The 12,377-nt window shown below is 44.1% G+C and overlaps 1 protein-coding gene across 10 annotated transcripts in view; it reads right to left on the bottom strand.

The window, feature by feature from the left end:
* Positions 1 to 10,997, bottom strand: part of Ndufaf6 (NADH:ubiquinone oxidoreductase complex assembly factor 6) — a 29,089-nt gene extending 18,092 nt beyond the window's left edge. Inside the window, exons 1-5 of one of the 10 annotated variants that reach the window (XM_029570802.1) lie at positions 10,784 to 10,916; positions 7,382 to 7,920; positions 6,035 to 6,083; positions 1,055 to 1,224; positions 325 to 447 (exon numbers count right to left, since the gene is read on the bottom strand). In XM_029570802.1, coding sequence (XP_029426662.1) covers positions 325 to 411 — 87 coding nt within the window. In that variant the 5' untranslated portion in view covers positions 412 to 447; positions 1,055 to 1,224; positions 6,035 to 6,083; positions 7,382 to 7,920; positions 10,784 to 10,916. Of the gene's footprint in view, positions 1 to 324; positions 448 to 1,054; positions 1,225 to 6,034; positions 6,084 to 7,381; positions 7,921 to 10,783 lie in introns of all 10 variants that reach the window. The other 9 variants (XM_029570798.1, XM_029570804.1, XM_029570799.1 and 6 more) reach the window with 9 other exon arrangements.
* Between the last annotated feature and the right edge of the window lie 1,380 nt (positions 10,998 to 12,377).

The following is a 12,377-nucleotide window of genomic DNA, read 5'->3' as shown; positions in this document are numbered from 1 at the left end:
TTTTATGTGTATGCGTGTATTGCCTGCATGTAAGTAAGTGCACCCGTGTCATGCAAGGTCAGAAGAGGTTGTCAGATCCCCTGGGACTGGAGTTATAGACAGTTGTTAGCTGCCATGTGAGTGCTGGGATTCAAACCCGGGTCTTCTGCAAGAACAACCAGTGTTCTTAACCGCTGAGCCATCTCTCCAGCCCCAATAAAATCTTTTTTAAAAAAGGCTCAAATAATATTCTTACAAATTAAAAGTAGTATACACACATATATATGTGAGTATACATATATACGAATGTGTGTATTTGAGGGATTTTGTTACTTGGTTTTTTACCTTCCAGAGTTCAATGGCCACAGGCTGTTGTGGTGGGTTATCACAGTATATATCTTCCACAGCTTTTTTCCAGAACTGCATTCGCATCAGTCCAATTGTTTTCTCAGAGACTGAGTCCTTAACCTGTAAATAGAGTTTTTAAACTACAGGCTGGAGATATAGCTCAGAGATAGAGTGCTTACCTAGCTATGCATGGAAGCCCTAGGTTCAAAGCTCAGTACTGAAAAAAGAAATTTTTTTTAACATACCACTTAGAGTATCAAAAACCAGTATTTTGAGGGGACCTCTGAACTAATGGACTATTCTACATCTTTACTATGGTGGCCAATACATGACTCTCCATATTTTTCAGAGCCAACAGAACTGTACACCACAAAGTATGAAATTGATTCTATGTACATCTTTCCCCAATGACACTAATTAATTTATCTTTTTCATTAAAATAATACACAAGCTGGTGTGGTGAGTCATGTCCATAATTCTAGCATTTAGGAGGTTGAGGGAAAACAACTGCCATGAGATTGAAGCCACCCTAGGCATGTGGTGAGTTCCAGGCAAGCCTGGGACAGAGTAAGACCCTGTGTAATCAAATTAATTATATCAATGCATTAGTAGTTCAGCTCCTCCAAATTTTATACCTATTTACTTTCTATTAATGAGAAAAGGATAAAATGGTGCTTCGAAAAAAAAAAGGTAAGGGGCTGGGTATGTCCCTCAGTTGATAAAGTACCTGCTTAGCATGTAACAAGCCGAGTTCGATTCCCAGAATCACATAAAGCAGACTAATAGTGCTAATAGCAGACTAATAGTGCTAATAGCACTGAGGAGGTAAGGGCAGGAGTTTAGGCCATCCTCAGCTACACAGCAAGTCTAAGGCCAGTCTCCAACATCAGATCCCGTCTAAAAAATAAATAATATATAAATAAACAATAAACCTATTAATTAAGCACAAGAGGAAAAGATAAATGGACATTTTCACTGTGCAAGACTAAGACAGGAGCAAACCTCATGGAGGAAAATGTCACACCCTACAACAGAGAATTTATCAAAAAACAAAATAAAAACAGCTACAGAGCCTTCTCTATCATCAGAAGTCACTGTACATGGGCTGGAGAGATGGCTCAGAGGTTGAGAGCACTGGCTGCTCTTACAGAGGACCTGGGTTTAAATCTTAGCACCCACATAGCAACTAACAACCGTCCATAACTCCAGTTCCAAGGGATATGCCCTCTTCTGACCTCCACGGGTACTGTACACACAGGTGTACTTACATACAGGCATAATACTCATACACAAAATAAAATTTAAAAAAAAAAAGAGAAGTCACTGCACAGCAATGAACTTACTGATTACAACAGACATCCTTGAAAACTTCACGTGTGGAAAGGCTGGAGAGACTAGGGTGTAGAGTGAGAAAGTCTTGCCAAAAAGGAAGGCAAAAACAAAGTCCAGCAGCAGTGCTGGCTTTAAATTACATACTGGTGACACATCAACCAAAATAGCAGAGGGACAAGGCTAGATTTACCAGGTGGGAGTGATTACTTGCCTTTGATTGTCTGGTTACACGTAGTTATTTAGCAGTTTAGTATTACGTTAAAACTGGCTTTAGAAGAGTTTTTAACAATGTATTATTATGTGTGAGTGCACACACATGCATGCAGTGTATGTATGGGTGCCACAGCACATGTGCAAAAGTCAGAGGACAACTTTGTCAGTTCTCTCCTTCCACCTTTATGTGGGTTCCAGAGATTAAATTCAAGTTGTCAGGCTTGTGCAGCAAGTTCAAAAACAAGCCATTTTCTTCAGCAAATTGGCTTCTTCGTTTCTAACCTATCTGTGCCTCCAAATCTGCCCCCTTTTCCTGTGAGTATTTGGATTGTTGAGATTCTATCTACTAACCAGCTGCTTAAGTGATTTGATGTACTTCAAGTGATAAATACTGTAAGAATACCCAGCTGCCATAGCTCCAAGAAACAGCTCCAAACCACTCCTGTACTATGGTATCCCAAATCTGAAGATTAATTGTTTGTGCACCCACATCAGGCAGCTTACAACCTTTTCTGTAACTCCAGTTCCACAAGATCCAACCCCTTCTTCTTTCTGCAGACACACACAGCATACACAAACACATAAATAAAAAATTTTAAGCCGGGCGTGGTGGCGCACCCCTTTAATCCCAGCACTCTGGAGGTAGAGGCAGGTGGATCTCTGTGAGTTCAAGGCCAGCCTGGTCTACATAGTGAGTTCCAGGGCAGCTGGGGCTACAGGGAGACCCTGCCTCAAAAAGACCAAAAAATATATATATATATATGAAATTAAGTAAAGTTTTTGAAAAATTCATGAACCAAGCAGGACTTCCCTACCTTCATATTCCTAATAATAACATACTTAAAGATATGAGTACTGCACGGTGCAGCTGCCACTGTGTCACTGAGAAGCTGCTGGTGGCAGGAAAACTTTCCAGGCAGGTGGGTTTCAGGATAAGGAAGAATAGCATAGACTGGGACACAGGGTGGTAGTCCAGGCCCCAGGCAACATGAACAGCCAGGAGGTGCAATACACTTGGCAGCAGGGGCAGAAGGAGCCTGGACTAAACATTTAATTAAGCTAATTCATGTTTTTAATAATTTGTGCTGTGGTGTGTGTACATATATGTGTATGTGCAGTATGCATGCCTGTGCACATATGTATAGAGGCCAAAGGTTGATGTCTGGTGTCTTACTCTCCTCATTTTCTGAAACCAGTCTCTCACTGAACCTGGAGCACTAATTTAGCAAGACTGGCTGGTCAGTGGCCTCTAGCAATCTGCCTGTTTCTACCTGCCCCTCATGACACTAGGTTAGATGCAAGCCGCCACTCTACTTTTTATGCAGGTGCTGGGGATCCAAACTCAGGTCCTGCTTACAAGGCAAACAGTTTACTAAGCCATCTTCCCAGTCCCCAAGCAATTTTGTAAAAGATTATTTAACTATCTGGGGGCTAGAGTGATAGCTCAGTGGTTAAGACCACTAACTATTCTTCCAGAGACCCAGGTTCAGTTCCCAGCACACACATGGCAGGGAACAACTGTCTATGACTCCAGTTCCAGGAAATCTGACACCCCCTCTGGCCTCCCTTGAATGTTCATGGTACACTTACATGTAGGCAAAACACTCACACATGGGGCTGGAGAGATGGCTCAGCAGTTAAGAGCAGTGGCTGCTCTTGCAGAGGACCAGAGTTCAATTCCCAGCACCCACATGGTGGCTAACAACTGTCTATAACTCTAGTCTCAGGGGATTCGACGCCCTCTTCTGACCTCTACAGGCATTGCATGATGCTGGTGCACTTACACACATGCAGGCAATACACTCACACATGTAAAAATTAAAAATACTAATAAAGGTGGGTGTGGTGGCACACACCTTTAATCCCAGCACTTGGGAGGCAGAGGCAGGCGGATCTCTGTGAGTTCAAGGCCAGTCTGGTCTACATAGTGAGTACCAGGACAGCTGGGGCTACAGGGAGACCCTGTCTCAAAAAGACCAAAAAAATACTAAGCAAAAAGAATGGTTTTCTGGAACAGACAAGGTAGCACACACCTATAATCCTAGCACTCAGAAGTTAGGGGCTGGAGGATGGGGAGTTTGAGGTCAGCCTGGGCTACCTCAAATCCAGCCTGAATTACATAGGAAGACCCTATCTCAAAAAGCTAAGAGCTGGCCAGGAGTGGTGGCACATATCTTTAATCCCAGCACTTAAGAAGCAGAGGCAGGAATCTCTGTGAAATGGAGGCTATCCTGGACTACATAGCAAGTGCCAGGCCAGCTAAGGCTACAGGGAGACCCTGTCTCAAAAACACAAAAAGTGTTATGAAAATACTTTAGAAGAAGCCTGAAGGACTGTGACTGTGGCTCAGTGCAGAGCACATGCAAAGCCTTGGATCCAGCACTGAAAAACCAATGAAAGTGAAGTAACAGGCGCTAAGAACACAAAACAACATAATAGCCAGTCTGGGCTGGATCCTATATGGAAGGAAAAAGAAATGCCGTAAAGGACATTGCTAGATCAGCTGCTGAGACTGGAAACTAGATGGTCCATCAAAGGAAAGTACTATGTAGCAGTGCTAAATCTGTGCATTCCTAACTGTTCTGTGCTTATGTAAGAGAAAGTCCTTATTCTTTTTTAAATTAAAATGTCTTATTATTTATATTTTATATGTCTGAGTGTTTTGCCTGCATGTATATAAGTGTACCAAGTGCATGCAGTGCCCACAGAGGCCAGAAGAGGGTGTCAGATCCCCTGAAACTGGAGTTATGGATGGTTGTTAGCCACTATGTGGGTGCTGGGAATTGAACCCAGGTCCTCCAGAAGAACAGTAAGTGTTCTTAACTGTTGAGCCATCTCTCCAGCCCCAAGAATATCCTTATTCTTATAAAAATATACTCAAGTTTATATGAATAAAGACTATGGTGTACTCAAGGTGTTTGTGTACATATATACAAATGTACTAATAAGGCAAATTGAGCAAAATATTAACAAAAAGGAATACGGGTATTCTTTATACTATACTTATTTTTCTGTTTGTAAAACTACTTCCAAATAAAAAGTTTCTCTAGGAACTGCTCCTTGAACTCCTGTGAATCTGTGGAGGGTAGAACTCTTAGCAAACTTCTGGGTTCCAATGGCATATAGTACAGCAATACAGCAGCAAGGGTGATCTTGAAACAGAGTCTTATCATGTAGCCCAGGCTGGCCTGGAACTTGCTATTAGACCAGGCTGGCCTCAAACTTGCAGTGATCCTCCTACCTTTGCCTCCCCAGTGCCAAGATTATATAGGGGTGAGCCACCATGCCTGGCTCAAGGCTGATCTTTTTATTCCTACTTTTTTTTTTGGTGGGTGTGCTGGGGATTGAACCCAAAGCCTGTACATGCTAGGCAAGGGCCCCACCACTGAGCTACAGCTCTAGCCCCCAAGGATGACCTTTTTAAACATGAGCAAGAAATGATGAATCTGCTCAGGACCTCCAATGTCTGTCCATTTCACCCATGGTAAAGGTTGAGGTGGCAGTATGGTCTCCAAAACCTTACCTTTCAGATGCCTCTAACCTCATCTCCACCTCCCCCAACACACACTCACCACCACTGTTCCATACTGGGCTTCTGTTCTATACTGGGCTTCTGTTCTTTGAATGTAGCAGACACTGACACCTCAGAACCTTTGCCCTTGCTATTTTTTCCTCCCTAGAATTCTCTTTACCCACATTATCTGCACAGTTTGCTCCTTAACCTCTTTTGACTCTTTGCTCCAATGCTATCTTCTCGATCAGATTTCTCTTGACCACCCTAAATAATAGGAGCCCCTACTGTACTCAACCTCCCCAGCCCCCTTCACCTGCTTTGTTTTTTCTAGAGCCTGTGTCTGATCTGATCCATTACAATCATTTACGAGCTGAGCACAGAGACTGCATGTTTCATTCACTGCTACCCACAAAGCCTAAAACAGTGTCTTGCTTATCTTAGACAACAATAGTTGTTGAATGGGTAGATGAACAAGACCATATGTGCCAAGTAGTAGTAATATACTCTTAACAAGTGATAGAGTTCAAGGGCAACTCCGGGGATTTAATTATTAAGAACAGAATTTCGGTCATTTAAAAATTATAATAAAAGACCACAGTGTTAATAGCTAAATTATGATGACTTAACATGCTGTCATGTAGTTCATACCTGATGGCAGAGGAGGTGGGGATCATGACCCATGACTTCTAGGAACACACTAGAAGGGAAAAAAAGCTGGCCTAGTAGACTGAAGTCATGGCTGTGTCTCAGCTGTGCTTCAGCACCACATTTACACCCTTCCACTCATTTCTCCTTCATGTCTACTTCTGTAAAGAAGCTGCGTCAGACCTGCCACTCTCTTCAAGACACTAAGCCCTCCCCATTATCTGACCTCTGATTTTCTGTGAAGACCAAGGCCATTCTACCTAAACTTCATTTCTACACATTTCAGTTGTCTCCTTTTGTAATTCTGAGACAAATGTGAGTCCGGATCTAGGTTTTCCAGAATTCCTTCTGCTCTACAGTCTGGCAGAATCTAGGGTCTGCCAGAATTGAGTCCATTCCTTACTTCACGATGATTTTAAAATTTCAACTTAAGGGGCTGGAGAGAAGGCTCAGTGGTTAAGAACACTGGTTGTTCTTACAGAAGACCCAGGTTCCCAGCACCCATGTGGCAGCTAACAACTGTCTGTAACTCCAGTTCCAGGGGATCCGACAGCCTCTTCTGTCCTCCGCGGGCATTGCACAACACAGGTGCACTTACCTACATGCAGGCAATACACACATACACATAAATAAATAATAATAATTTTTTTTTTTAATTTCAACTTAGGCTGGGCGTGGGTGGCGCACACCTTTAATACCAGCACTCGGGAGGCAGAGGCAGGCAGATCTCTGTGAGTTCAAGGCCAGCCTGGTCTACACAGTGAGTTCTAGGACAGCTGGGGCTACAGGGAGACCCTGTCTCAAAAAGACCAAAAAAAAAAAAAAAAAAATCAACTTAAAAGAGCTTGGGCTATACACAAAGTATGCAACTTTTAGAAAAAGTAGTCAGATTCTCATTAGCTTATTTAATTAACAAACAAATGTGCAATGATAATTGCAAATTTTGTAATACACTCAGAAAAAGAAATATAAAAGTCTAGAATATCATTTCCAGAAACATTAAATTCAACAGCTAGCTTTATTTTGGGTATTGAATTTAAGCCTAAATTGTTAGCAGGAGAAAGAAATGACTAACAGAGACTTTAAAAAACAAACAAACAGGGGTCTCCCTCACTGTAGCCCGAGCCGGCCTGGAACTCTTTATGTAGACCAGGCTGGCCTTGATCTCACAGAGATTGCCAGCCTCTGCCTCCTGAGTGCTGGGATTAAAGGTGTGTGCCACCACGCTTAACTCACTAATAGAGACTTTAAGCACATCTGTCTAACATAAATTACAGCCCTGTCTTTACTGTTCAGTATTAAACACATTGTATCCCCATCTTGTAATAATACTTTAAGGTTTTTCAATACCAGCCTGAGCCAGTTCCACATTGAAGGCCCTCAGTGCAAAAACAGAGCTTCGGCATTCTGCAGGGAGCAGTAGGGAGCATAAATAACTTTCATAATCTCGTTTCCTGCAACAAATAGAAACAAAAGAAAAATGGTAGTAAGTCTTTACTTTCCAAACTACACCCAAAAAGCAGGCATGGCTTTAGTCCCAACACTTGGGAGGCGGAGGCAGAGGCAGGTGGATCTCTGTGAGTTCTGCATGGTTTATATAAAGAGTTCTAGATCTGCCAGGGCTAAATAGTGAGACCTGTCTCTAAACAAACTACACACAAAATATTGACCAAAATCAACTGAAAATAATGAGGCTTTGGTTCACAGTAGGCCTGATATTTCTTAAATTTTATACTTATCTGGGGCTGGAGAGATGGCTCAGTGGTTAAGAGCTTTTGTTGCTCCTGCAGAGGACCTGGGTTCAGCTCCCAGCACTTGCATTAGGTAACTCATGACTGCCTTTAACTTTAGTTCCAGGAGATCTGACACCCTCTGGCCTCCTTGGCCACCTGCACACAAATGGCGCATATAAACTCTTGCAGGCACACATACATACACATAAGGAATAAATAAACCTTTGAAATAAACCTATTTCTCTACAATTATGAAAAATGTGTTTGTCCCTTACCCCAAACATGACAAAAAACAAATTTATTTTAATCTATATAGCATTTATAATTTTAATTGCTTCAGAATACTTTGTTTCTATTCAAATGGACTGCAAAAGATGAACTCAAAGCTGGGCATGTTGGTACATGCTTGTGATCCTAGCATTTCAGGGGTGGAGACAAAAGGACCAGGAGTTTGTAGCCTAGGCTACATGAGACTGTCTACATACCACCAACAAAGGGAGGAGGGGGGAGGTTGAAGAAAATAGTTTAAGCAAATTACCACACACACACACACACACAGGAAATGTAAAGATCAGAGAGAGAGAGAGAGAGAGAGAGAGAGAGAGAGAGAGAGAGAGAAATTAAGACATAGAAACCAATGTAGTGTATGTATATGTGTGTGTATGTTCTAGCATTTGCTGAAAGAGGCTTCAAGAAGTACACATACCCTCTATACTCCCAGCATCAATGAATAATACCAAGAACCCAGATACTAGTTCCTAAGACCTCCTAGGGCTTCTTGGAAGAATGATTGCCCCAAGCCGGGGCAGGGAAGATCCAAAACAAGTCCGAGACACTTTGAGAATAAGGTAAGAATATGTTCAGAGATTGGAAGAGGCTTGTCAAAAGAATACCAGAAAAAGGCTTAACAGAGTCTATGGAAATTTAAGCATCCAAAGAATGATGAGCTAAATAAAGTATACTCAGGAGGCTTCAGCAGACGGCTGGTTGGACCCAAGTGTTCAAAGCCATCCTGTGAAACATACTAGGAATCAGTCTTTTAAAAATAATGGTAGGTATACCTGACTGGTGAGAGCCTGCCTAGTATCACCAGGTCCTGAGTTCAATCTCCAGAACCATGAAGAAAACACAACCACCACAAACAAACATGGGAGAGCGATGGCCAATGCCTGTAATCCCAGAACCTGGGAGGCTGCAGCAGTAAAGTCTCAAGGTCCAAGCAGACCTGGGCTAATAGCAAGACCCTGTCTCATTAAAATAAAACAAAACAAAAAAAAGATGAAAGAGCTGGGCTTAGTAGAGCACACACCTTTAATCCCTGCACAGAGAGGCAGAGGCAGGTGGATCTCTGCGAGTGCAAGGCCAGCCTGGTCTACATAGAAGACCATGAAGGAAGAGAGGGATGGGAAAGGAAGGGAGGAAAGAGGGAGAGGGAGGGAAAAATCCCAAATAACAGAGGAACACTGAAGTACATCTACTGTTTTTTATTTACTTGCCCAATCAAATCCAAGGTAATTTAGTTATCCTAGTATCTTTCAGAAGCACTTAAAACCAGGTATTTAAAAACCACATACTAGGGCTAGAGAGATGGCTCAGTGGTTAAGAGCACTGACTGCTCTTGCAGAGGACCTGGGTTCGATTCCCAGCACTCACATGGCAGCTAACAACCATCTGTAACTCCAGTTCCAGGGAATACAATGCCCTCTTCTGACCTCTATGGGCACTGCACAAAACAGTGCACTTACACAATACACTCAGACACATAAAATAAAATAAATTAAAAAACCCAGATACTACTATTATCAAGGAAGGGAAGACTGCAGGGTTGGGGTGGGTGGGTACTGTTAAGCTATAGTTGTTCATAGGCCTCAATTCCAAGGCAGGACCAACTAAGGAGAAACTCTGGAGGTGAACAAAGCACAAGCCCCTGACTTCATGAAGCTCTTCTGGTAAATTTCAGGCAAATTCCTTTCTGCCTTGATCCTAATGTGAAATGAGTCCATATACTGAAAGATAATAATAACCCATGTGCCTGGCACTATTCTAAACACTTTGATTCTCACAATCCTAGATGGTCAGTCTACATTTGTCATTTGCAATTTGTAAGGAGTGTTAAATAATTACTTGTGAACTTTTGAGACAGGGTCTCCCTGTAGCTCCAGTTGGCCTGGAACTCACTATGTAGACCAGGTTTGGCCTCCATCTCCTATTTGCCTCTCCATCCTAAGAGCTGGGATTAAAGGTGTGCACCACCACAGCTGGCTGTAAACTGTTTTGTTTTGGTTTCTTTTCAATAACAGTGTCAAGAAGCTATGGCTGGTCTGTGGCCAAGGATAACCTTGAGTTTCTGATCCTCCTGCCTCTGCCTCCCAAGTGCCAGAATTACAGACCTGTGCCAGGTTTTTGTAGATACTAGACATCTAACCTAGGGCCTCATGTATACTAGGCAATCACTCTCCCTAACTACATCTCCAGCGTCTGTAAACTAAAAGTTTTTTATTCACTTATTTTATGTGTACGTGTATTGCCTGCATATAAGCGCACCGGGCATTCAATGCCACGTGGAGGCCAGAAGAGGGCATCGGATTCCCTGGAATTGGAGTTTTAGCTGGCACGGAGTGCGGGGAACCGAATCCAGGTCCTCTGTATGAGCAGCCACTGCTCTTAACCGCCGAGGCATCGCTCCAGCCCCCTATAAACTACTTTTAATAGTGCTGAACCCAAAGTTAGTTAATGATGTTAAAATTAATTACTAGTTGTTCTACGAATACAACATGCTATGTTTGCAAAGGTTCCAGGGTCACTTAAAATTAAGAGTCAGGCAAGGTGACAGAAATGCTTTGAGCAGACAAGGAAATCTTGCCAGGACTTCGTAGCCACGTGAACTGGACAGCAGCCTCCCTCCCTCCCGGTACCCGGATTCAGAGCCCAGCAGAGCCCGGAGCCCAGCTCGCAGCCCAAGCCTCCCCGCCCGCCCCACAGGCCCTCCGCGACAACCCGGGGCAGCCCGGAGCCTCACCGCAGCAGCTCCAGACAGTAGTGGGCGGAGCCCGGGGCCCCCGGCCCGCTGGCCACTGCCACACTGCGCCGGGCCGCCGTGGTCCCCGGGAGCCGCCGCGCGCGCGCCCACAGACCCCGAGGCGGCCGGCGGTGACATAGGCCCACGACTCCGGGCCGCCACCAGCCGTAGGCCGAGCCCAGCATGGAAGACGCCATGACACCGGCGCCGTGTGCCCTCCGATCCGGAGGCCACGCCTCTGGTTCGAGACCACGCCCCCGACTCTCGGTCACGCCCCTCCGCTGGTAAGCCGCTGGTGCCAGAGCCAGGTGTCGCTGTGGTCCTTGGCTCTACCCGCCCTGCTACTTCAGCCTCGGTTCCACCTGGCTTCCGGGACTGCTCTTTCCCAAGTCCGCCCACAGACGACCCCAGCGCGCCAACAGCGATGAGTGCCTGCTTCTCAAAGAAGGGGAGAAGTTACATCCTGCCTCGCCAAAGACCCAAATCCCCCATTTTCTCAGCAGGAGCGCTCTTGACGTGTAACTGCCTGTGCCAGAAGTTTGCCACCTGAATGCCCACCATCCACCCACACCAGACATCCACACACATTACGAGAGGCATTTACATACATGCACATAAAACGCTCATACACATAATAATCAAAAAATAATTGTTTAAAATGTGATTTTAAACTCATTTTTTAACATTTTATTTTTATTTTCTTTGTATGAGTGTATTGCCTGCATGTGTGTAAGGGCACCCGTGTCGTGCAATGCCCGCGGAGGTCAGAAGAAGGTGTCAGATCCCCTGGCACTGGAGTTACTGACACTGTTAGCAGACATATGGGTGCTGGGACCCAAACCCAGGTCCTCTGCAAGAGCAGCCAGTGCTCTAAGCGGCAGAGCCATCTCTCCAGTCCCCAATCTCTCTTTAAAAAAAATAAATACATTGTATATATGCATGAAATTGGAAAAATAAATAAATTTTAAAATATTTTTAAAATTTCAACACAGACTGGAAGCTTCTTCCCTCCTGGCTAGCCCTCATAGTGCCAGAAGGTGCTGTGCAGGCTCCTGGGGGAGAACTGTCATCAGCAGTTTCACTCAGTTGTGAATCCTGTATTCAACAATACAACCAGGACAAGTAAGGGGTTCTCTCATTCTACCTTGTGAGGTCTGGGGATGGAACTTAGATCGGGTCAGGGCATCTTTATCTGATGAACCATTTTCCCAGCTGGCTCCTTTAATTGGTTTTATGTTGAAGCATTTTGGGAAGAATGGTTTCTATTGTGCTGTATTGTACTTTGTGTTTTAATTAGTGGCACAACTTCCTTAAAAGTCCTAAAAAAAAAAAAAAACCTGGAGTTTTCCTCAGGTCTCATTGAAAGACACATACTCTACTGGACCAGTCACTGATGGATGAGGCAACACCGAGCTTCAGTTCCCTACTCAGAAGGGCTGAAAGTGATGCAGGCTCCTCTAGGAGGAGGATGGCTACTTGATGAAAAGGCTTCTGCCTAAGGGAAGCCCGCAGGGTCCTTTCCTAACTCTCCCACGAATCAGCAATTTTTAACATGCTCCCTCAAAATGACTGAAACCGCCTTCATCTCCATGGT

Source organism: Nannospalax galili, unplaced genomic scaffold (assembly GCF_000622305.1).
Source record: "Nannospalax galili isolate Female #2095 unplaced genomic scaffold, S.galili_v1.0 scaffold183, whole genome shotgun sequence".
Classification (NCBI taxonomy): domain Eukaryota; kingdom Metazoa; phylum Chordata; class Mammalia; order Rodentia; family Spalacidae; genus Nannospalax; species Nannospalax galili.
Note: the sequence above shows the minus strand (reverse complement) of the source record. Positions and strands in the feature narration are given on the sequence as shown.